The sequence below is a fragment of the Phacochoerus africanus genome, chromosome 5 (genome assembly GCF_016906955.1).
Source record: "Phacochoerus africanus isolate WHEZ1 chromosome 5, ROS_Pafr_v1, whole genome shotgun sequence".
NCBI classification, from domain to species: Eukaryota; Metazoa; Chordata; class Mammalia; order Artiodactyla; family Suidae; genus Phacochoerus; species Phacochoerus africanus.
This window is the reverse complement of record NC_062548.1, coordinates 82,306,125-82,333,610: the sequence shown is the minus strand read 5'-3', so window position 1 is coordinate 82,333,610 and position 27,486 is coordinate 82,306,125. Positions and strand designations below refer to the sequence as shown.

At 34.1% G+C, this 27,486-nt stretch overlaps 1 protein-coding gene across 5 annotated transcripts in view; it reads right to left on the bottom strand.

The window, feature by feature from the left end:
* The window catches only part of VPS54 (VPS54 subunit of GARP complex), a 116,388-nt gene that overhangs the window by 32,599 nt on the left and 56,303 nt on the right, over positions 1-27,486 (bottom strand). For all 5 annotated transcript variants that reach the window (XM_047781944.1, XM_047781943.1, XM_047781942.1 and 2 more), the window contains 6 exons: positions 26,010-26,395; positions 19,905-20,031; positions 18,280-18,387; positions 15,940-15,995; positions 14,406-14,502; positions 5,853-6,193 (listed from right to left, as the gene is read on the bottom strand). In XM_047781944.1, the coding sequence (XP_047637900.1) occupies positions 5,853-6,193; positions 14,406-14,502; positions 15,940-15,995; positions 18,280-18,387; positions 19,905-20,031; positions 26,010-26,395 (1,115 nt within the window). The remainder of the gene's footprint in view (positions 1-5,852; positions 6,194-14,405; positions 14,503-15,939; positions 15,996-18,279; positions 18,388-19,904; positions 20,032-26,009; positions 26,396-27,486) is intronic.

The window sequence follows — 27,486 nt, the reverse complement described above, 5'->3', positions numbered from 1 at the left end:
AAGCTTCCTCTAACTCTGATATTTCTATATAAACAGTCCAAGTGCTACTTCAGTACAAGCTCCACAAAACTGTTTGCTTAAATTTCAAATTGACAATTGAAATAAAATTTTATCTATCTATCATCTATCTATCTGTATCTATCTATCTTTTAGGGCCACACCCACACAAAGAGATGGTAAGATATACCATGTTCTTGGATTAGAAGAATCAACATTGTCAAAATGACTCTACTATCTAAGGCAATCTGTAGTTTCAATGCAATCCCTATCAAATTACCAATGGCATTTCTCACAGAACTAAACAAAAAATTTTTTAATTTGTATGGAAAGACAAAAGACCCTGAATAGCCAAAGCAATTGTGAGACAGATAAATGGAGCTAGAGGAACTAGGCTCCCTGAATTCAGACAACACTACAAAGCTACAGTAATCAAAACAGTTTGGTCTGGCACAAAAATAGAAATATAGATCACTGGAACCACACGGACAGCCCAGAAATAAACCAATGCACGTATGGTCAATTAATTTATAACAAAGGAGACAAGAATATAGAATGGAGAAAAGACAGTCTCTTCACTAAATGGTGCTGGGAAAACTGGACAGCTACATGTAAAAGAATGAAATTAGACTACTCTAACATTACATACAAAAATAAACTCAAAATGTATTAAAGATCTAAATGTTAGACCAGATACTATAAAACTCCTAGTGGAAAACATAGACAGAACACTCTTTGACATAAATCACAGCAATATCTTTTTTTGATCCATCTCCTAGAGTAATGAAAATAAAAACAAAAACAAATGAGACCTAATTAAACTTCAAAGTTTTTGCATAGCAAAGGAAACCATTAAGAAAACAAAGACAATCCACAAAATGGGGGAAAAAAATCTTTGCAAATGAAATGACCAACAAGGAATTTATCTTCAAAAAATACCAACAACTCGTACAGTTCAATATCAAAAAACAAGCAACCCAGGAGTTCCCACTGTGGCTCAATGGTTAACGAATCCAACTATGAACCATGAGGTTGCAGGTTCGATCCCTGGCCTTGCTCAGTGGGTTAAGGATCTGGCGTTGCCATGAGCTGTGGTGTAGGTTGCAGACGTGGCTTGGATCCCATGTTGCTGTGGCTCTGGCATAGGCCAGTGGCTACAGCTCCGATTAGACCCCTAGCCTGGGAACCTCCATATGCCGCGGGAGCAGCCCTAAAAATGGCAAAAAAAAAAAAAAAAACACAAAAAACACAAAAAAACCCCCAAGCAACCCAATGAAAAAATGGGCAGAAGATCTACATAGACATTTCTCCAAAAGAGACTATCAGACGGCCAAAAAGCACATGAAAAGTGCTCAACATCACTAATTGTTAGAGAAATGCAAATAAAAACTATAATGAGCTATCACCTCACACCAGTCAGAATGGCCATTATCAAAAAGTCTATAAACAACAAATGCTAGAGAAGGTGTGGATAAACGGAAACCCTCCTATACTGCTGGAGGGAATGTAAGTTGGTGTAACCATGTGGAGAACAGTATGGAGGCTCCTTAAAAAGCTAAATATAAAACTATCGTATGATCTAGCAATCCCAGTCCTGGGCATATATCCAGATAAAACCATAATTCAGAAAGACACATGCACCCCAATGTTCTCTCCAGCACTATTTACAAAAGCCAAGACATGAGAGCAACCAAAATGTCCATCAACAGAGGACTGGATAAAGAAGATGTGACATATATGCATATATAAATAATATATAAAATCAATGTAATATTAATCAGGCATAAAAAAACCATGAAATAATAAGGCCATTTGTAGAAATATGGGTGGACCTATAAATTACCATATTAAGTGAAGTAAGTCAGAGAGAGAAAGACAAATATCATATGAGATCACTAATATATGGACTATAATAGAAATGATATGACAGAACTTATTAAACAGAAATGAGCTCAAAGATTTTGAAACCAAACTTAGGTTTTCCAAAGGGGAAATGTGTAGGGGGTACATATAAATTACAGAGTTTGGATTTATATATACCACTATATATAAAATAGACAGGTAACAGGGACCTACTATATACATAGTACAGGGAAATTTACTTACTACTGTGTAGTAACTTATATGGGAAAAGAATCTGAAAAGGACTGGATATATGTATATGTAAAACTAATTTACTTTGCTGTACACCTGAAATTAACACAGCTTTTTAAGTCAACTATATTCCAATAAAGTTTAAAAAATACTATGAGACTTCATTTAATTTAAAGGAATCTCAAATGGTATGGCAGATTTCTAGCTTTAATATCTTTTCTCTCTTCCACCACAGTAATAGTTTTTGCTATCAAATAGCCAATAAGCTATAAACGATTTCTCAAGCCCCTCTTCCAGCTAGATATAGTCATGTGATACCATTCTAGCTACTAGGATGTAGGAGTGCAAATTCTGGATTGTGCTCCTAAAAAGAAAGGATAAAATATGAACAAATTTATGTGAAAGCCACAGAGAACAAATCTCAAATTTATATGTATTTGCAACATGTACAAAGCATCTTGGAAGAAGAAAAAAAGGCAGAAAAAATTACTCTATCAGATATTAAGACTAAAAAGCTATCATAACTAATACAATTTTACTTAATGGCATTGCTGCATTGCTGCAAAGACAGACAAGTAAACAAAACATAGTCTAGAAATAGACTCACACAAACATGAATAATTTAAGGCAACAGTGGCACACTAGCTTTGGGTAAGACAGTCTTTTCAATAAATGCTGTAAAGTCAAAAAGATATCCACACAGGAAAAAAGAAAACAACCTCACACAAAAGTTAATTCCATATGGATTGTGAAATAAAATATAAATGTGAAAGAGATAGCAACAAAGCTTCTAGAAGAAAACATAAGAGAACATCATCAAGGTCTTAGGGTAGGGAAAGATTTCTTAAATAGGACACATAACAAAGCACAACCATGAAAGGAAAGAATGAATCATAGCATTGTATTAAAATTAAGAACTTGTGTTCACCAAAGACACCAATAAGAGAATGAAAATCAACACAGAGAGAGGGAGAAGACACTGGCAGTATGGACACTGACAAAGGGCTGTGCTGAGACTACATAAACAACTCTCATAAAGCAAAACAACTAAAAGAGAAGTGGGCAAAGGGCTTGATAGGCACATCACAGAAGAGGATATCCAAACAGCCAATGAATATATGAAAAGTGCTCCTTACCAATCATCAGGGAAACAAAAATTCAAACTTTTATACCTGTGATATACCCACCAAAATGGCTAACATGATGGACAAAACCAAGAGTGAAGGAAGACGTGGTGATAGGAACCCATCTACACAGCTGACAGGAGGTAAAGGAGAGTACAATCTCTTTGGGAAATGGTTTGGCATTGGTTAAATTGACCATTCACATACTTATTCATTCCTAGGTATTTATTCAACAGAACTGCTAATGACATGTACACCATTCATCTACGAGAATGTTCTCAACAATCAAAGTGAAACAAATCCAGATTTCATCAACAGCAGCATGAATAAATACACTGCAGTGAAGGCAGAAAGAGGAACATTTACACACAAATAAAAATAAACTACTGCTGCATGTAACAACTTAGAAAAATATCACAAACATAATGTTGAAAAATAAATTAGAGACAAAGAACATGATTCCATCTACGGTTCCATTTACATAAAGTTTAAAAGCTAGAAAAGCCAATAGTTTTAGTGGTTTCCTTTAGGAAAAAGTGAAGGCATAGTGGCACGGGAGGGATTTCTAGAGAGCTGATAATGTTCCATGTCTTTTTTTTCTTTTTAGGGCCACACCCACAGCATATGGCGATTTCCAGGCCGGGGGTCCAATAGGAGCTGCAGCTGTGACCTACAGTGCAGCTTGTGGCAAATCCCCACTGAGCCAGGCCAGGGACAGAACAACCCACCTCCTCACAGGCACAACGTAGGAGCCTTAACCTACTGAGCTACAATGGGAACTCCTGTAATGTTCTATTTCTTAACCTGAGTAGTGATACATCAGTATGTTCATTTTGTTATAATTAATTGAGCTAAATAGTTATAACTGGTACACTTCCCTATATGCGCATTATATTCCAATTAAAAAGTTAAAGCAAAAAAGTAAGGAGAGACATTCCTTCATGGCTCAGCAGGTTAAGGATTCAGTGTTGTCACTGCTGTGGCTCTGGTTACAACTGTGGCATGGGTTCAGTCAGTGGTCCAGAAACGTCCACATGTGACCAGCACAATTCAAAAAAATAAATAAAGAGAGTATCAGGCTTTGTCCTTTCCTTTCTGTTGCTACAGATGGAAATGAGATGATAGAAGCTGGAACAGCTGCCTAAGACACAGATGGAAGCTACACAATGAGATGGTAGAGCTACCTTCTCAGCTCTGGACCTTCTACCTCTGAATTGTCACAGGAGAGAAACAAAATTTTGTATTGTTTAAGCTAGAGATTTTTTTTTTTTTCTTTTTATGACCCCACCTGGCAGCATATGGAAGTTCCCAGGCTAGGGGTTGAATCAGAGCTGCAGCTGCAGGCCTATGCACAGCCATAGCAACACTGGATCCAAGCTGCACCTATGAACTATATCGCAGCTTGCCACAATGCCAGGTGTTTAATCCACTGAATGAGGACAGGGATCAAACCTGCATCTTCCAGAGACAATGCTGGGTCCTTAACCTGCTGAGCCACAATGGGAACTCCCTGTTTTTAATCTCTTTTAGCAATTGTTTTAGACTGTACTCTAACCAGTAAGTGTGAAAATATAAGCCTGAACAGAGAAAAAAATATTTTACTAATACATAGTTGAGGGTTTGTTTTATTTATTTTCTTTGGTAAGGAGGGGAAATGGTTATAACTGCAGCCTTCATAACCTCCTAGGCCATAAGCTGATTAACATAAAAATGAACAAAAGTACTGAGTTTTTATTATTCTTAATAATAACTAAATATAAACTATGTTCTTCAGCCAGAAATATTTTACTGGTTTTGTTTTGCTTTTGTTCTTTCTATTCAGAAGATTACTGGGACATTTGGTGAATTCTGAAGAGGGTCTGGGGATTAGATGGTAGTAACTATCAATGTCTTCTTGATTTTAATTGGTACATTACAGTCACTTAAGAGAGTGTTATTGTAATTGGGAAATATACACTGAACTATTTAGGCCATCAAGTCTGCAATCTATTGACAAGCGTCTGAGAAAAAAAAAAAAAACTAACATGAGAGACCAAGAAGAAGAGAGAAAAAGAGAAAGAAAAGAAGGGAAAAAGAGGGCAATGTGGTAAACTATTAACTGGGGAACCAAGGTGAAGGATATATGAGAGTTTTCTGCGCTATTCTGGCAACTTCTCTATAAATTTGAAATTATTTCAAAAGTTTAAAAAGGTAATATTTAAAAAGATAGTGTGATCTACTTGGAAACTCCTGTCTTTGAAAAACTAAAAATTGTAAATCAAACAAATCCTCACAATATACTAAATACAATGGTGACAAAGTCCAAGAAAGAAACATAACCAAGGTAATACTGACCAAAGTTCCAAGACAGGTTTTGCCACTAATGACTTTAAATACTCCAAATTCAGGGCACTTAATTAAATGGTTCATTTCCAGCCTTAAGATTCTACAATTCTCATACTTCCAATGCTTGCCTCCTTACCTTCCCTACATTTTCAAAAAGATACATGTTTCAGGAAATTAATTTATTTTTGTCAAATTAAATTCCAAGAACAAAGTTTACATGGTTTTTCAATAAAGTGAATAATCAATCTAATTGAAACCATTAATAAAAATAACTCAAAATCCTGTTAATTTGGCAGCAATCACCGTACTCACATAATATCCACACCTCCTGGAGTAGCAGATGATGATGTCTGCTCTTTGCTGGATGAAGAATCAGTAGTACATTCTGGTTCAGATACTGAATCACTGCTGCAGGGCTCACTATTTGGAGATGCATTTCTTTGAGAGGTAGTGTCAATTGCTATAGGTGTTAATTCACTCTCACTGAATGCATCACTTATAAACATGCCCTCATGGATTAAATAAGCCACCTCTGTATCCAGTGAATTGTCTTTTGCAGCATTCTTCTGTTGTGAAATCTCCTCCAATTCTCTAGTCCTTTGGTTTTTGTCAAGAACTGAGAGAACAACACTGTGAATGATATTTAATGTTGCCTATAAGAAAACAGGATACATTTTTTAAATGATTTGTAATATTTTGTACCTAAAGTTCCCAAAAGTGAAATCTGTGTACTTTTGAACATCTTACAAATGAGTCAAGGTCATGCATATCAGAATTTCTACCTATTTTTTTATTACACAGTAAAAGTACTTGTGAAAAAGAACTGCTTAAGAGAAGTGGGTTCCCTAAGGCTTAGGTTTCTTATTTTAATTAATTTTTAAATGGAAATCTCCCTAAAAGACATTTCATATTTCTTTAACCTCTTAAATAGGTTACACTAAACATAACTTGTCTTTGAGAGGATAATACTCATTGATGTGCTTACTTAAAAGAACAAAAAAATCCATGTTCCTGACCATGCCAATCCTTATATCCATAAATCTCTCTCCCCATCTCACACCTTTCCTCATCCATTCACTGCTCTCCAGACATCTTAGTTCTCTTTTTTTTAAAATTTTGTGATAAGTATTCATTTTTTAATTTTTACATTTTAGTTGGTTTACAGTGTTCTATTAATTTCTACTGTATAGCAAAGTGACCCAGTCATAACACACATTCTTTTTCTCACACTATCCTTCATCATATTCCATCACAAGTGACTAGATATAGTTCCCTGTGCTACACAGCAGGATCTCACTGCTTATCCACGACAAACGCTAGTTTGCACTTATTAACCCTCAAACTCCCAGTCCATCCCACTCCCTCCCCCTCCCCCTTGGCAACTACAAATCTGTTCTCCAAGTTCATGAGTTTCTTTTCTGTGGAAAGGTTCATTTGTGACATGTATTAGATTCCAGATGTAGGTGATATCATATGGTATTTTTCTTTCTCATTCTGACTGACTTTACTTCATATGAGAGTCTCCAGTTCCATGTTGCTGCAAATGGCATTATTTTGTTCTTTTTTATGGCTGAGTAGCATTCCATTGTGTATACATCCCACATCTTCTTAATCCATTCATCGGTCGATGGACATTTAGGTTGTTTCCATGTCATGACTATTGTGAATAGTGCTGCAATGCACATACGGGGGTGCATGTATCTTTTTCAAGGAAAGTTTTGTCCAGATATATGACCAAGAGTGAAATTGCTATGTCATATGGTAGTTCTATATTTAGTTTTCTGAGGTACCTCCATACTGTTTTCCATGTGGTTATACCAGTTTACATTCCCACCAACAGTGTAGGAGGGTACCCTTTTCTCCACACCCTCTCCAGCATTTGTTATTTATTGACTTGTTAATAATGGCCATTCTGACTGGCATGAGGTGGCCCCTCACACCAGTCAGACTGGTTCTCTTTCTATTCTAAATTCCACTGTTCCCATCTCGGTGCCTTTGTTGCTTCCTCTGCCTAGAATGCCCTTTACCTTGGTGTGTTCCCTTCTCATCACTCAGGTTCTTGTGCAAGCCATTTCCTCAAAGAGGCCTCCTCTGACTCCTCACACCAACTTTATCCCATTACCCAGTTAAAAACAAAAACAAAAACAAAACAAAACAAAAAAAAACAGTTATCACTATTTCTTCTTTTTTAAATCTAGGTCTTCTTCCACTACAATGTTAGCTCTGAAAGATACAATATCCTATTGTCAATAGTAAGTACTGGACACATAGGAGGCACTTAATAAATACTGAAAGCTAGATGAATTAAGAGTAAATTTATGTAAATCAATGTCTTTTGTACTACTAAGAAAGAAGGGACTGCATACTTTAACTTCATGGTTGCACTTTCATAATTTGTTGCCCCTTTCTCAAAACTCTTGATTTCTGTTTCTGGATCTACATGGTTCTAGGGAAGCTGACTCCATCTTTAAGTCTCCAAAGATAGGGTAAGGGTCTAAGCTAGTCCAATCAGCATATGGAACCACCTGAGCTTAAAGCTAAAGAAGATACACAGCAAACAGACTGAGAGAAAGAGAAAACAACACAAGTGTTGATAACACCATTAACCTATCAGTCACCTAAATGCTGACCTACATCTGGATATTTTTCAATTATATGAGCTAATAATTGTTTAAAGCACTTAATTGTTTAAAACACTCTGACTGTACTTCCTATTATCTGGAACTAAAAGCACTCTAAGTGATGCAACAGACCATACAGTATACAGCAGAGATTCTGTGCCTTCAAGTATCTATGGATACTATGCATTTTCTCTCTCCATTGATCAGTAACTTCTTTATTGTCACAAACTTGCTCCCTGCTATATTCCACTAATGATGCTTTTAATCTTCACTACTGTCTAAATCTTTGATATGCTACTTCCCCACCTGTTTTGCTTTTCTTCTTATCTCATACTTTAAATTTTTTTTAATATATATGAAAAATGGTTATGATCTCTGGCGGACATGGTGGACACTGTCTTTCTTTCCCCCACAACTATTCTGCACCTCCACCACAGGAATACAGCTATGCAAAACTGAGTCCACCTTCCAGCTTCAGTCCTGAATAGCCACAAAGTATATTCCCAATCTCCTTACCACATGATTAGTTAAGAGATGAGAAGAAAATCTAGACCCAAACCATGCAGTGCATGGCATCTTCCTGATCACAGTGACTGAGTATGTGACCTAAATTAGCCCAACGGAGGAAAACCAAGGACTTTCATTTGATAACTGAAGAAGAAAAAAATCTTGATACCAGTGTACAGTATACAAATGTGGAAGATCTGAAACTGTGATAAATAGCCACTTTGCTAAAATTAGGTTAATTACTCGAAACATGAAGCCAACAGGAGGTAGAAGTGGATTAAAGCAGAAAAACTAAGTGAGAAAACCAAGACCACACCACATAAGTGAAGTCTATCCTCATTTTGGACTATGTTAAGTTCCCCGAGCCAATACATTTCTTTTTAACTTTTAACTGACAACATACTAGCTAGTACAATAAATTTTCTTTACACAGTGTACCAGGTGTTATTTTAGGGATTCTTCTAAACTGTTTTCCCCATACCTACAGTACTTTGCTGATAATTTTTTTTAAGTCCAGAGCCATTCCTGTTTAAGGATGCCAGAAGATTTTACAATGTATAATGGATTCAACAGTAGGTACATGATTTACTTTCTGAGTTTACCTATTGCAGCAGTTTATAGTTACATTCATGTTTTAAAAAGACCAGAACAGCTAAAAAACAAATATATTTCTCCAGTCTTGAAAACAGTGAATGAAATAATCTGGTAACCATATTGATAAGTCTCTAAAATGAGAAACCAGAATTATCTGTCCACACAACAAAATGAATATTTAAGAGCTAAAAATTTCTTGAAAAGAAAACAAGCTGCTTTTAAGGACTATTTTCTTTTTTAAGCTATGGGGTATAAACAATAAACAAGAATTCTAATAAAAATTCAAAATACAATTTACAGTAAAGAAAAACAAAGTTGAAAGCATCATACTTTTTTACTTCAACACCTACTAGAAAAATACAATAATCAAAACAGATGGTATGGGCATAAACATAGATATATAGATAGAATGGAGAGCCAGAAATAAATCCTCACATGTATGCTCAACTAATTTTAGACAAGGGTACAAGACCATTCAATGGGGAAATAACATTCTTTAAAAAATGGTTCTGGTAAAACTGGGTATCCACACACAAAAGAATGCAGATGGATCCTTATTTTACAACACACACAAATATTAACTCAAAACTTAGAACTATAAAACTCTTAGAAGAAAACACAAGGGAAAAGCTTCATGACATTGGATTTGGCAATGACTTCTTGGTTATGACACAAAAAGCACAGGCAAAAGAAAATATAGTTAAATAAACCACATCAAAATTAAAAATTATGTATCATAGAGCACAATCAACAGAGTAAAAAGGCAATGGGAGAAATTATTTGTGAATCATATATCCAATAAGGGGTTAAATGCCAGAGTATATAAAGAAATCCTACAACTCAACATCAACCAAAAAAAATCTGGTTAAAAAATGGGCAAAGAAGATATTTCTGTAAAGAAGATATACAAATAGCCAATAAGCCATGAAAAGATGCTCAACATCACTAATCACTAGAAAAATGTACCCTGGAGTTCCCGTTGTGGCTCAGAGGTAACAAACCAGAATAGTATGCATGAGGAAATGGGTTCAATCCCTGGCCTCACTCAGTGGGTTAAGGATCCAGTGTTGCTGTGAGCTGTGGTGTAAGTGGCAGACGTGGCTCAGATAACATGTTGCTGTGGCTGTGGTGTAGGCTGGCAGCTGCAGCTCCAATTCAACCCTCAGCCTGGGAACTTTCATATGCTACAGGTGTGGCCCTAAAAAGACACATACACACACACACACACACACACACACACACACACACACACACACACACACACACAAAGAAAAGAAAAGAAAGAAAAAAAAAAAGAAAAGTATACATTAAAACCAAAATGAGCTACCACTGCCTTATACCTGTTAGGATGGTTGCTATCATAAAAAAGACAGAAAATAACAAGTGTTAGAATGTGAAGAAATTTGAACCCTTGTGCACTATTGGTGGGAATGTAAAACAGTACAGTTGTTAAGGAAAATAATACAAAGGTTCCTCAAAAAATTAAAAACAGAATTACCACATGATCCAGCAATTCTATGAATATATACCAAAAAGAACTGAGGATAGTTAAGAGATATTTGTACACCTATGTTCATAGAAGTATTATTCACAGTAGCCAGAAGGTAGAAACTACCCAGGTTTTCACTGACAGATGAGTGGATGAACAAAATATAGAATATACATGTAATGGAATATTATTCAGCCTTATGAAAGAATAAAATTCTGACATATGCTATATAAGATGAATGAACTTTGAGGAAAGTGTGCAAATGAAATAAACCAATCACAAAAGGACAAATACAGTATAATTACACTTATAGGAGTGTAATTCACAAAGGCAGAAAGAACAGTGTGTCCAGGGGCTGGAGAAAAGAGGGAATGGGAAGTTACTGCTTAAGAAGCATAAAGTTTCAGTTTTATAAGATAAAGAAAATGAATGGTGTTGAGAGCATCACAATATGAATGTACTTGATGCCATTAAACTGTACAATTAAAAATAGTTGATATAAATTTTATGTCAGGAGTATTTTACCATAATAAAAATATTAAAAAAAAACAATTAACATCAATATGTACAGAAGTTATTAATATTCATTGAAATATGAAATTTTAAAGCTCCTAACCTTTAATTTTTTCTGTTTACACTAAAACTATTATTGAAATGCTCTTGCAGAAATTTTAAGTTTTAATTTCTTTGAGAAAATATGATTTACTTCAAACTAAAATGATATAAAGAATATACTTTGTCTTTGAGGAAAAAATACAAAAATGTAAAATAGTAAATAAAAATCCAGTAAATTAAATAAAATCATCAAACTGTTTATTCCTGGAGTTCCCGTCGTGGCTCAGTGGTTAACGAATCCAACTGGGAACCATGAGGTTGTGGGTTCAATCCCTAGCCTCAACCAGTGGGTTAAGGATCCGACGTTGCTGTGAGCTGTAGTGTAGGTCACAGACGTGGCTCAGATACTGTGTTGCTATGACTCTGGCGCAGGCCAGCAGCTAGAGCTCCAATTAGACCCCTAGCCTGGGAACCTCCATGTGCCACGGGTGTGGCCCTAGAAAAGACAAAAAGACAAAAAGACAAAAAAAAACTGTTTATTCCTATAACATAGTAAACAATATTCAAAAAATGTCCATCAACAGTTGGATGGATAAAGAATTGCCCATCCATTTCAATGGAATATTGTGGAATATTACTCAGCCACAAAAAAGGAATGAAATAATGTCACTTGCAACTATATAGATGAATCTAGAGATTATCATACTAAGTGAAGTGAGGACACATATCACATGATATCACTTATATGTGGAATCTAAAATAAGATACAAATGAACTAATGTACAAAAAAGAAACAGAATGACACATATAGAACAAACTTACAGTTAGCAAAGGGGAAAGGGGATGGAGGAGGGATAAATTAGGAATTTGGAATTAGCAGATACAAACTACTATATCTAAAAGAAATAAACAATAGGGTCCTACTGTATAACATAAGGTACTATACTCAATATCTTCTAATAAACCATAATGGAAAAGAATATGAAAAAGAAAAAAATAATATATATAGCTGAATCACTTTTGCTGTACACCAGAAACTAGCACAACATTGCAAATCAACTATATAGTTTAATTTTTCAAAAAAATAATACTTCTTTTTGTAGAAGATTTAGGAAGAATAGAGAAGAAAGAATAACAAATTTAAACTATACATAATCCTATCACCTAAATATGACCACCAAAAGAGAAGTTGCCAAAAAACAAACAAACAAACAAGAAAACCCAAAAAACAAGAGAACTTTGGTCTACAGAGTTGAAGAGGTAAAAAATCTTTTTACCATAGCTAAGATGATACCATATAAGTAGGTCTCTGTCTTGCTTTTTCAATTAACATTATAATGCATCATTTTCTTCAATCACTAAAAATAGTTGCATGATGTTCCATGATAATGAATATAGCAAGCATGACCTATTTTACCATTCCTCGTCTGTGAGACATTTGAGTTCTTTCCAATTTGTAGTTATTCAAAAATTCTTCATTAAAAATGAACAGCTTGTAATTAACATTAGTTTTCAGTGAAATCATACCCTCACAGAATCACAATTTTGTTTTTTTAAAAGTACAATATTCAAAGGTTATACACCATCCTCAAAGGTGTTTTCCTACAGTATTAGTTGAAGTGGGCTAAATGTGAAAATGAGAAGCTATAATTATGACAAATCAGTCTTCCCATACTGTATACACATCAAATAATAACTTGGCTTAGTTTAACTGTAAAACTAAGTAAAAATAGTACCAAATTTACTAAAAAGCAAAACAGCTACTTAAAAAAATCTCTGGCAAAAAGTTGGCCAATTCTAACTATGCAATGTAGGAGTTCTGTATATCCAGACATGTATGTGATGTATGTATGTGATGAGGTCATGATGGGAATAGAATAAAAAGTGAAAGCACGGCCTAGTTACTGTACAATCTATAGATAAAGTTTGCAGAACCAACATTTTGGTAGGAGTATATAAACTAAGTTCAGTGAATCACATTTTATAAAACTTTCCTCATTCTGACTGATAAGCTTATCATACATGTGACTTAGAGCATCACCCTAATGTCAATAGGAAGTCATATCACAGATAAGTATGAGATCATTTTTAACAAGAAACTCAGGAGATGCCAGAGATGTTAACTAGGTCATCAATACAATATTGATACCTGATAATTTAAGAATACCGAATTTCACAAACAGTCTATTACACTCAGTAATTCCTAATGACTGTCTTATTAAAACACAGTTATAACATGTTGGTAATCCCAACCAACATGCATTAGAGTCTGTGACATCTTTATTTCTGAAAAATGGTGTGTGGCATGTGTTCTTTTCCTTATAATCACTGGCTTAAAATTAAGTGTTTTGACCAGAGACACAAAGTAATTACACATAATGCATGACACATGACTGGATCCTAGATTGAAAAATAGAATAAAAACCTGCAATAAAGAACATTAGGGAGTTCCCTTCATGTTCAGTGGCTAATGAATCCAGCTAGGATCCAAGAGGATGCGGGTTTGATCCCTGGCCTCACTCAGTGGGTTAAGGATCTGGTGTTGCCAAGACCATGGCATAGGGTACAGATGTGGCTTGGATCCCGCGTTGCTGTGGCTGTTGTGTAGGCCAGTGGCTGCAGCTCCAATTCGAATCCTAGCCTGGGAACCTCCATATGCTGCAGGTGCAGCCCTAAAAAGCAAAAAAAAAAAAAAAAGAACACTGGCAGAGCAAATTAAACTATGTGTTATTAAAACCATTATATCAGTATTAAATTTCAAGAAAAATAAACTGGTTTGGAACAGATATTTGAGTGTTTCACAATATTGTACTTCTTGGTAATCTAGAGATTCAAGCATCACAAATCACAAAGGCAATATTATTATAGAATATTTAATGCCAAATAAATTTTATATTTCTTTCTAATAAAACAAATCATCCAAAATTATAAAAAGGTACCAAACTATTCTGAAGACCTCAAATCTTATTTAAAGCCAAGCCCCTTTAGAAAAATTGCAAAAACAAAGAAATTTTGTTTTAGTCAAATTTTATCCTATGTTTTACTACATATATTAATTTTAGGGATATTCTGGACAAATGGATAATCACATAAGCTTACCTTAACTCTCTGTAGGAAAATTGTAAACTTGGAGAAAATATCCTTTAGCAGATCAAACCACTGAGGAAAATTCAACATTCTCATCTGATCTGCAAGCCTAAGGGAAAAAATTCAAACAAAAATAATGACTATCTTTGGCCAAAATGGTGTTATCTACAAATTGGAGGAAACTATACTAAATACTATCTAGTAACAAAAAATACAATGCAATTTAACTTAGATACCTCATTAAAAGAGTAAAATTGAGATGGAGAAGTCAACCACTAAACAACTTCTTCTTTAAACATCTCTTAAGACTAGTCAAGTATACTTACTTATGAATCTTATCATGTAGTAATTCCAAGTGAACATACCTCATGACTATTCAACGAAAAATCATGGAGAAATAAACTAATTTTGGTTAAATGTGGAGATGGTAACATATATATCTAGTATATATTATATACATAATAAAAATTAAGTATAATACATAATAGTATAGCCAATATTTTTATAGCTGACATTAATCAACAACTTCCTAAGTAGAATCCCAAAAAAGATATTTTAGAGTACTACAATGACTTATTACTCTAAATATTGAATTAGTGCTGCTACACCTAGGAATTTATTCTCAAAAGATACTCCTAAATACTTGAGATATCAGATGTTCTCTACTTGCTGAGAAAATTCTCTAGGAAAGAAAAAAATTAAAAATAACAGACTCTCCATGTATCTAGGGCTTTCAGCAGAGTTCCAATAACTTAATTTTTCCAACTACCAGTGATCCCTGCACTATTAGGATTGTTTCAACTAATTCTGAAATGAGCTTTCACTAAGTAATAGTATGGAAACAAAAACTTTATAATCCTCATTCTATGAGTTTGGCCCTGAGAAGTTTCATAGGTGTCCATGTTACTATTCACATCTTAAGCCAGTAAATAAAATTTAGATATCTATAAGAATAAGAAATTCATAGTCATAAAATATTTATCACTATTCTCAAAATAATGAACAGCAATTTCAAGAGAAAAACAAAAAATTACAGGCATGGGCAATTCAAAATAATGTACTCAAACTTCTCAAAGCCAAGTGGGATTTAATTATATAGCTAAATAATTTAAATTTAACACCACTATTCCTCTTCAACTTCCACTTTCCGTTATCTACACTGAATCCTCTCCACCCTCTCTCTGCCCTGGGAGGCTGATCAGATGGGCTTGGCCAATGAGAAACCCTTATAAGATACTGAAAAGAAGAGAAATTCTGATTGATAGTTCCATCCCCCTCCCTGAGGGGTTGCCTCAGGATGACTGCCTCCCTCCACTGAAAATCACTTCAACTACTACAAGACTTTTTTTCAACTACTACGTATTTTTCTCCTTCTGAATTCTATTAAATGTTCTCTTTCCCTGTCCCTTAAACTTACTACACTAGCACTTATGATTTTCCTACACTCTGACCACATCTTACTAAATAATTCCTTAACTAAATCCTAAGGTTATTCTAATGTCATCTTTATCCTGACTGATAACCCCAACTTAATATTTATACTTACTTCACAACAACATCTGTGTCTATTTCTTCTATTTGTGAAACTTTATTAATCACACACTGAAAAATTTAAGGAAAAAAATTTTGATTAATGCCTCTAGAATTATAAATACTACAGGTTCATTTGTACATTAAAAAGGGCCTTACTGACTGTGATGATCACTTTACACACACACAGGCACACAACCCCCACCCTCCTCCCCAGAACTATAATACAAAGGAACAATGTATAAGCCTCATATTAAAATTCCAAGAGAATTCTTTGGTGGTTAACGCTTCCTTGCAACACATGCAACAGTTTAAAGTTTAAAAAAAAAAGCTCATATTGAGAAGTCTAGGAATTAAAACATGGAAATTTAAAAAAAATATTTAAAAGTATAATATACATACAAAAAATACACAAATTATGTTTATAGCTCAATACTTTTTACAAATACAGTACACCTATTTAACCAGAACTCCGATTATGAAATTGAACTGCCAATAAAGTCCCTGTCCTGCTCTCCTCCTGTTTACTACTCCCTCCCAAAAGATATTACTATCCTGAGTTTTAATACCACAGACCAATTTTGCCTGTGTTTGAATTGTATATAAGTGGAATCATACAGTGCATACTCCTTTATATCTGGTTTCTTTGGCTCTGCATGATTTATGTGAATATCCATGTTGTTCCATGTAATATATTCATTCTCATTGCTGTATAGTATTCAATGACATAAATATACTACAATTCTATTTTTTTTCCTACTGATGTAAGATTTGTTTTTTGTTTTTTTTTCAGTTTTTTATTAAGAAAAAAAAATCTTGTACTGTCTTTGGTATGAATTTCCACTGGATAAATTACCTAGAAGTAGAATTGCTGAGTCATAATGTGTATTTTTAGTGCTAGTTACCAGTAATTTTTAAAAGCAGTTATAATAATTTTAAAACACAGTGTGTTAGAGTTTGAGAGGTAAAAGACAGGATGATTGTAATCTTTTCCTTGCTTATTTTATTTAAACATTAAAAACTAAGAAATGTAATTCAAACTAATGATAATGATCAGTTAAGCCTAATAAATACATTTGAAATTGTTCATTTTCATATACAGAAAAACTAAAGTTCAGAGAATGAGGTTTAGCTGAGTGGGAAAAGTCAAAACAAAAATCAGGTTAGACTAAAAGAATCAAATAGATTTTAGTTTACAACTATAATTTCTTAGAGACCAGAGTAGGAAGAAGACCATTTACCTACTGCTGGTGAAAGCACACACTATTGGTAAAAATCTTTTTTTTTTTTTCTTTTTCAGCCACCTGGCAAGGGGTGGCATATGGAAATTCCCCAGACAGGGATTGAATCAAAGCCACAACTGCAACCTATGTCACACCTATGGCAACACTGAATCCTTAACCCACTGTGCTGTCTGGGGATGGAGCCTGAGGCTCAGCAGCAAACCGAGGCACCATAGAGACAACTTCAGAGCCTTAACTCACTGGGCAACAGCAGGAACTCCAGTAAAATCTTTATAGAAAGCAATTTAGGAGTTCCCATTGTGGCTCAGCAGCTTACAAACCTGACTAGTATCCAGGAGGATGCAGGTTTGATCCCTGACCATATTCAGTGAGTTAAGGATCCAGTGTACCACGAGCTGTGGTGTAGGTCACACATGTGGCTGGGATCCAGTGTTGCTGTGGCTACGGTGCAGCTCCAATTCAACCCCTAGCCTGGGAACTTCCATTTGCCACAGGTGTGGCCCTAAAAAACAAACAAAAAAAAGAAGACAAAAGCAACTCAGCTCTATGTATCAAACAATTTAAAAATACTTCTCACTCTCTGACCATTGTTCCACTTCTATGAATCGGTTTAAGAAAAATAGTCCTAAAAATGAAAAATCACACAAATACAACTTTATACCAAAGATGCTTGTCACAGTGATCTTTATAGTATCAAACTAAAAACAACCTAAATATTTAACTATATAGGAAACTAACACGTTTAACTAACATACTGTTGATGGAGCTTTATACAATCATTAAAAGTGACGTTTCTGAATGCTTATATAAGAAAATGCTTACATTATGATTCAAGCTGAAATATATGAACAATTCAAAATTATATACAACATATGATAACACCACTGAAAAACAGAAGTAATACCCTTACATTTAGAAATATTCATAAGTGATAACCCTTTGACTGGTAGGGCTATGTTTTTCTTTCTTCTACTTTTTTATATTTTATCTATATTTTAAATAAATGAGAAAACAGTACTATGATACTGCATATATTATTACTAGGATCATGAAAAAATAAACTTCACAAAAGAGTCTAGACCAAAATATATCAAATAAAAAAGTATAATTACCTGTTTAATGATATTCTTTGCTGTAATAATCATTTCTTCACTATATATTTCTAAAAAATTAAGTTTTCTTTGTTTTAAAAGTCCAAATACAAGAGATACCAGTCTTTCCTATTAAAATAAAAGAAGAGTCTACAATGTCACACTTTAAATATAATCTCACTTAGAGGTAGAAATAATCAACACCAAGGGTTTTACTGCACGATCCTCAAATCTCTATTCTGCATGTAGTATTTTTTAGAAGCTGACAAGATCCCCTTCCATAGCAATCTTGTCATCAGACTATAGAGTCATTATCCTAAAACAGGTAAATCCTATTCTACCATAGTGGATCAAATGATGCCGGGTTGGGGGCAAAACAATATGAGTATATTTTGGCCTAGTTTCAGTAAGTAACTAGAAAGTATTCTTCTCCAACCCTGATGGCCAATGATACTCCATAAGCCCTGTGCTTTTTATTTTAATTTTTTATTTTAATTTTTTTATTATCTCTTTAGGGCCATACCCATGACATATGGAGGTTCCCTGGCTAGGGGTCCAAATTGGAGCTGCAGCTTCGAGCCTGCACCAGAGCCACAGCAATGCAGGATCCTTAACCCACTGCGTGAGGCCAGGGATCGAACCAGTGTTTTCATGGATACTAGTCAGGTTCTTTAACTGCAGAGCCACGATGGGAACTCCAAGCCCTCTGCTTTTAAATTAGTGGTCGACAAGAAAAAAAAAAAAAAATTAGTGGTCGAAAGACTGGAACATGACCTGGACTATTTGTGGGGAATTAACAGCTAATACTTTTAAAAATCTCTTTAACTACTTAAGCTGCTATCAGAGCTTCTTGGATTTTAGTTCTTGGCAGGAATGAATATTGAGAAGTTACCATATAAGTTACCAAATACAATATATCTGTGTATGAATATTCATAAAACATATTCATAATAGGTGCTTAATGAATGTGAATAAAGAATAAGTTAACATATAATAATGAATAAGTTAACATAAAGAATAAGTTAACATATAATAATGATTCCAGTACATGCATATACATGGGTATATGTTAATTTACACTATATCCTATATCTGTACTTGGAATTTGGGTTGTAAACTATATAAAGGCCTCTTTTTAACTTCAATTTTTCTTTCTTTTTTTTTTGTCTTTTGTCCTTTTTAGATCTGCACCTCGTGGCATATGGCGGTTCCCAGGGTAGGAGTCTAATTGGAGCTGTGGCCACTAGCCTACGCCACAGCCACAGCAATGCCAGATCCGAGCTGCGTCTGCAACCTACACCACAGCTCAGGGCAACGCTGGATCCTTAACCCAGTAAGCGAGGCCTGGGATCGAACCCGCAACCTCATGGTTCCTAGTCGATTCGTTTCTGCTGCACCACAATGGGAACTTCCAACTCCAATTTCTAATAAGCTATAAAATTATTCTCTAATTTCACAGGATAATGAGCAATTACAGTGCTTCCTAAAGTCACATAGTTAGTGAAGGATTTCATAGGTCTCTCACAGAGCTTAAAATTGAAGATAATTTTGCTCACTGTAACCTGGGAAGAATGTTTCCTAAACTAAGGCTATTATGAAATAACACTAGGTGATATCAATTTCATTCCATAGTTCAAAAGACATACCTCTTCTAAAATTTGACAGTCATCTTCCAATGGTCTATTTAAGTCACTGTGAGAGTAAGTAGAAAATTCTGCAATCATCATTTTATCTATCAGTTTTTCTAATTCACAAAGCTGTGATCCCAAATGCCTACAAAAGGAAGAGGAAAATGTTACCTATGACATTTATTAAAAACCCAAATTTAATCATGACCGAGGGAACTAGTCAGTAAAACTTTTTCCAGCTGTCAGTACTTGTGCAACAAGGTGATATTTTAGTAAAATGGAGTCCTTTAACTTAACAAAAACAGCTATGATAGCTTCATGTCATCTTTCCAACTCTATTTTTCTCTTTCTATCTTAACCTCCAAACAGCTGAATATGCTACAGGAAATCTGGCTCTAGAAACGTCATGACTGGTGTTTAGTCTAATTTTCACAGACAAAATATTGAGAGTCTAAGTCCTTTCCTCATTAATCACTTACTGAATATAAATGTCAGTAGCTCACCAGCCATTCATTTACTCAATAAATACAAGCATCTACTATGTGCTAGACCTTGCTCTGGGTACACATAAATATCTGAAGGACTATAGGGGGAGACTAACTCAATTCAATCTCTGTCATAATCAATCTGAGTTATTGGCCAATATCCCTCAGGCCATTAAACCAAAAGTCATTGGAACACAAACATTAGAACACAAAAGGCCAAAAATATAAAAACACTGAGCTACACTCTAACCATCGCACTTTTTCTCATAAAATATAATGTTTCTTGTATTTATTTACTTATTTTTTGGCCACGCCCACAGCATGGCCAAACCAGGGATCAAACCAGCACCACAGCAGCAACCTGACCACTTGCAGTGACAACTCTGGATCCTTAACCCACTGTGCCATAAGAGAACTCCCTATAATGTTCCTTTTAAATCTACCTCTTTAATATCTGCAGATTCTAGCTAGGGTTAAAGTGAGAAGGACTCTAATTTGGGCAGAGTTTGGGAGTGGTAAAGGCAAGTATTGCTAAAGGGATCTGGAGTCTTTTTCTTACAAAAAGCGCATGCTGTCCAAAAGATAACAATGGTCCCATGTAGTTGGTCCCTGCTCTGCAGGGAACTAAGGATGAATGCCTTCATATACAAAGGGATTTTTTGCTGTGCAATCGAATAGCTTCATAAAAACAATGAGTTGGAGAAACCTAAGTAATCTAGGCCCAAAGGATTTCAAAAATTAAGTGAAATTTATCTTAAAACATTTATAATTAAAAAAATTTAAAAATTTTATACATTTACTTGAAAACAAATCCTTAATTTCAGCAAATGTCCTTACTAAGATCAGATATAGCACATTAAAAAAAGTTTAAACCATGTGATCTTTTAGGCAGATTAATCATTCTTCTTTTACAAACAACAGATGTTAAGTAGCATAGTTTTTATTTTGAAAAACTATGATAAGTGCAATAACATATAAATTTGTATTTTTAAGTATGAAAATTATATTTCTTATAGCTAATTAGAAAATTAATAAAGTTCTCATAAATGCTGCCAACATCTCACAATTTAGTTCTAACTAATTTAGAACATATTCACAATTACAAACTAAAATACTGCCATAAGGGGAATTTGGTCATGTCTAGCAAAATTACATAGGCAATTAGCCTTTGACCTAGGAATCTCACTTCTCAGAATCTGTCTTAAAAATACACTTAAAAACATACAGTGTATGTTTATATATATATATATATATATATATATGTATGTATACACACACACACACACACACACAATGTGTATCCATTTATGTACTGTGGTCCTTTGGAGGGCGACAAACCATTGCAAAATCCAAGATTTTTTTTCAACCTTTAGAATTAATTTTTCCCCCTCGGGGGTGATAATCCCCATTAAGAATGCATACTTTAGTATAAGCTACAGGATTTGCTGCAAGGTAAAAACAGCAAAGTGGTAAAAAAGCACGTACATTATACTTATCTAAGATAAGGGGTAGAGAGATGGATAAATAAATATAAACTAAAACTTTTTAAAATGGTGACTTACAGGAGTAAGTAAGCAGGGAAAAGAGGGACCAAGATAGAAGTTAAATTTCTCTGAATACTTTTTGTTTCATAGATTTGACTTTGGAACCATGAACCTACTTAACATAGTTGTAAAACAACATTACATTTTTTAAGTCAATCTTCAAATATCAAAAGCAAGTGAAACAAATTAACTATGTATGTATCAAACTGCTGGCCAATCTACACAAATAGGAATTATTTCAAGTGACTTTAAAACATAGTACTTTAGCTGTTCATCTCGGGGAAAAGGAAGAGAAAGAAATCCTACATATCTGCAGTAGCAGCATTGCTAGTTCTGACAGTGTCCTATGCATACTCTTGGCTAAAACCAATGAGTAATTATGTTGGCGTCATTAGGAACCACAGTTTTCAGCCTGTTTCAAAGGTATTACATATGTGAAACTGCAGTAAAAACTCAAGTAAAAACTCTACAGTCCTGAATTTAAATTGGAACTATCAATACAAGCTCATATTTTTTTTCTTTAAAAAGGGAAAATTATTTTCTAACTCTGTCCACCGAAAAGGCCTAGGGATCATAACGAATCCAGTAGCAGGAAACACCTCTCGTACCTAGGCTGTAATTTTTAAATACCACTTCCTACTAAAAGAAACCAGGACTCCTTAGAGAAACAGCATTACAAGTCTGGGGCAGAAAATGTATAATATAAATATCCAATCATTACACAAAATAAGAAAACTATCAATGACCACTCATAGAATCATATCTAAAGGACTTGAGGTTCCTACAAAAGATAAGACAACATGAACATCAAAAAATAAAAACAGCAAAAAACCTAATACTTCAAATATATATAAGGTAATATACATAAATATATTTCATTTCCTATTCATTCTTGCTGTTTTTTAAGTATTTTAACTACTTTAAAAATAGATACAGGAGTTCCTGTTGTGGCTCAGCAGAAACGATTCCAACTAGCATCCATGCAGGTTTGATCCCTGGCCTCGCTCAGTGGGTTAAGGATCCGCCATTGCCATGAACTGTGGTGTAGGTTGCAGACAAAGCTCAGATCCCACGTTGCTGTGGTTGTGGCATAGCAGCTCCAATTTGACTCCTAGAGCCTGGGAAATTCCATATGGCTCAGGTGTGGCCCTAGAAAAAAGCCAAAAAAAAAATAGATGTAATTATACAGGCCTGTACATTATTATTAACCTTACCAAAAATATTTAATAGATAACTTAGCTTACAGTTCATTTAAAAAGCTTGTATCATTTTATTTTTTTCTTTTTAGGGCTACACCTGCAGCATATGGAAGTTGTCAGGCTAGGGGTCGAATCAGAGCTTTAGCTGCCAGCCTACACCACAGCCAAGGCAACAAGGAATCCTAGCTGCGTCTGCAACCTACACCAGAGCTCACAGCAATGCCGGATCCTTAACCCACTGAGCAAGACCAGGGATCAAACCCTTGTCTTCTTGGATACTAGCTGGGACAGGAACGCCAAAAGTCTGCATCCTAATAATCACATATAATAATTTAGAGTAGTAAAATAAGTCTACTGAAAAAGCAACTAAGTCCATATATCCAGCTAAAAATCGGAACAAGTCCAATATTTTAATATGCCTCAATTCTTACAGAAATTCAGATCTTCTACTAAGCTGTAGTTTCACTACAATGACCTTTGTGTTGCTTTTATCAGAGAAGCTTGCACATCAATAAACTCCATAGTAGTACTAATTTCATCAAATAGCAGAGTCTATTGTTTTGCCTTCATCTGAGAACATGCAATGTGGATGTTTTCTTATAATATTTTGAAAATTAAGTTATGAGAGATTATATCAGGATCAAAGACAATGTTAAACACCTTTTGATACTTCCAATAATAAATCTCTTAAGTGGAATCCCAAGGCAGCATCTTATCAACAAAATCATAAAAGCTGTAGCTATTAAACTCTGAATGGTTAAATGATTCAATTCACAGTGGTGAATACTGAGTTTCTACATAAATCTTCACCATGAGAAAGAGCAAGTAACAACACTATATCCCTAAATTTTAAAGTAACAATCTTTTTTATATCAAGCCTGCAAGATACCAAGGTTCAAATATATTCATATTTTACATGAAAAATAAACACTCTTTAAAAACGTATGGGTTCTTAAAAAAATACTGGTATAAAAGATGTTTGAGCAAAATGAAGATAGACTATCTCAAAGTCTTTTAAATATGTTATATACTTTTTTAATAATGAATATTTTATCCTTTGAGTTTCAAACAAAAAAAAGTTGAAAATAAAGGTAAACCATTCCTTGAACTCAAGATGATTACAAGATTATAAAATTTTCATTCTGCCTTCCAATGCATCATAATCTACAGAGAATAATACCCAATACTGTCTTAAATATTTTCCAGATTATCTTTGGATAACTAGACTTTTCTCCAATACTATTGCACATAAACTTATGAGTCAGGAAGATGAAGCAAAATAAAATAAACTACATGAACTTTGGGGTAAAAATTAGAACAGTACTTGTATTTAGCAATCAAGCATTTAATCTTTGTTTCTATTTCTCTGTAGAATAAAGCACTATACTTTGTAGAATCAGTTCACAATATTTATCAACATATTACATAGTAGTGATAAATGAAAAACACAGCTTTTGTCATTACAGAAGCCCATTCTGCTAAAATACTGAAAAAATTAACATTATTTATTTTTAAAATAAACTCTATATACATTCAAAAAAAGAGAAATATTTAAAACTTCAGAAGTAAAAGGGAAACTAAAAATCATTTAGTCATCATAGGTTCCATGCTGGGAAATCCAAAGTAGGCTTCAAAGGACTACAAACCACCCAAAACTGATTGTAAAATTTTATGTACATGTATATTTTTATGGAAAAGAAGGTCCAACCATGTATGTTTTTATGGGAAAAGAGGTCGAATCACAGCTTTCAATAGATAATGAAGCAGATTTGTAATTCAAGCTTTTTCTAGGAACATCCAAATCTGGATTAGGTTCTTTCCCTAAGGTTAGTCTCCATAACAATTTATATATTTATCATCATATTGTACTGCACGACGTCATAACTGCCCAGTAATTTTCATCTCCCTCTTGCCAAATAAATTGTAGAAACAATCAGAGCAGAAAGCATCTCTGCTGTGTTCATGGCTATATTCCCAGTATTCTGCCTGGTGTCTGTCATGTAATAGGTGATCAATAACCATTTCTTGAATAAATTATTTGTTTGCATAATTAAGTTTGGGCAAAATTTTATAAAATTCCTTCTAAATAAGTACTCCAATTACATATCCCTAGTCAATAAGAATTTATAATTCAATTAAAATGAACTTATACTGAAGATAACTTTTCCAGAATAATAAGTAACTATTAAGTTACAGAGCATATCTTCCACAAAACTTCTTTGTAGTCACTCAGTAGTTTTAGGTTTAGATAAGTTTCTCAGCAAATAGGAACTCCAACAAAGACACTGCCAGCCGGCTTAACTAAATGAAACTGATGGCTTGCAACTGGTCTAATCTATAAATTAAACATTTAACATGATTTCACAGAAAACAGCTAAAACCTTAAACTTAAAAGCATTTTCAAAATAAAAACTTAGAAGAACCTGGGTCTTTTCCATCACCCGTGGAACTTTTTGCAATGTCATAAACAGACTGCAAATCAGAAATGAATTTTAATAGTTACCTAACATAAAACTTATCCAAGGGCTTTTTAAATGAACTTAATTTTTAGATATACTGGTGTTCCTTACTCCATCTTGATCTATACTATCTTGACATAAAATTATTTCAACATTTCGAAGTTGTAACTGGCCATTCATTGATTTCATCTACTAGAAAATTTAATTTTATTTCTTCATCCAAATGTCTCTGTAAATATTAATGTTCATAGTTTTTGTTTGTTTTATATAAGACTAAAATATTAAGATGATAATGTTGTTAAACAGCTCAATCTGGAAGAAAAAATACCCATATTAATTTTAAATATATTTATATTTTTCCAGCTAACATTACACATGATAATTTATCCTTAAAAATTTCTAACATTATTTCTAATGGTTTACTTAATGGACATACCGGAAGCTGTGAATGCCCTGAAGTTCCTGCTGTAGAACCTCTTGCGTTGTTGCTATTAAGTCCAATGCTCCAACAAATTCAGAAGTAGATAACAATACCTGTACTGTAGGCTGAGTCTGGTGTACAGTGGCCATTAACTTCAGTTTATTGTATACTTTAACACAATTATTTCTGGTAAGTGCCAGTCTTAAAATGTGTAGTGATCCTTCACACATTACTTTATCAATCTGTGCAATTTTATCTCGAAGCATTTTTACAGCCTGGGAAGTTTTCTTGAGGTAGTCCTGCAATTCATGTTGAGAGGTCATTGCATGAAAAAATGCTTCTGAACGTAGAGAGATCTGGTGAGCAATGTTTACTTCCACAATATCCAGATAATGGCTCAGCTTGGGAGGGAAGAAAAAAAAAAACCATAGAGCATTATAAGTATACTTTCCTTAATTATCCAAATACTTTCTGAAAATGATACAATATTTCTACATGTACTATATATACTTAAAGTCCCACTGTGTGAACTGTTTGATTATGTGATCCTTGATCCAAGGCATAAAAAATGGAAGGGAGATAAACAAAAGAGCCCAAAGATTAAAAAAAGTAAGACAAAAGCATAAAAGGTGATTCACCTTCTTCCTCTCTCCTACCATTACTTCCCTCTAACACTAACTTCGTTCTAGAAAGTAAGAGTAACCCAAAGTCACCTCAGATTATAATCTAGTTTTAGAAGCTCCAATATATGAGAATAATCGATGTCCTTAGCCCCTACACATCACCGCCATTACCAATATCACTTATCTGAAAGATGATTATAGCTTCCATTTATTGGCTTCCTCTATGTATTAGGTTCTGATATTACATATACACACACATACATACACACACACACACACACATATACACACACACTAATTTTAACAATCTTGGAAAACAGGTATCATATTATTTTCATTTTCCAGATGAGGAAACTGAGGCTCAGAAACATTGAAAAAAAAAAAACTTAAATAAAGTCATATGGTTAGTAAGTGGCAAAACTAAAATTTGAACTCAGGTCTGTCTAACTAAAAAACTGAAGTTCTTTCTACTTAACCATGCTGCCTCAAAATGCTAAAGAATTCATGAAAGACTGGTGATCCAGCCACAAGTTATAGATAAAGCACTAGAATTCATTTGGATCATTTTTTTCCAAAGGCTGCTAATTTTACATTTCAACAATTATTCTTTTATCAAATTATAAAACTCAGTTTATTTCTGAAGGGTCTCCCTTTTAAAAGGCTGACAAAAGCCTGAAAAAATTAATTCATATTTAATCTGTAACATTACCAAAAAAATGCCTAGAGTAACATATATTAAAAATGTTCTCTAAACTAAATATAGAACTACCATATGATCCAGCAATCCCATTCCAGGCATATACCTGGACAAAACTACAATTTAAAAAGCTACACGACCTGTATGTTCATGGAAGCACTATTCAAAATAA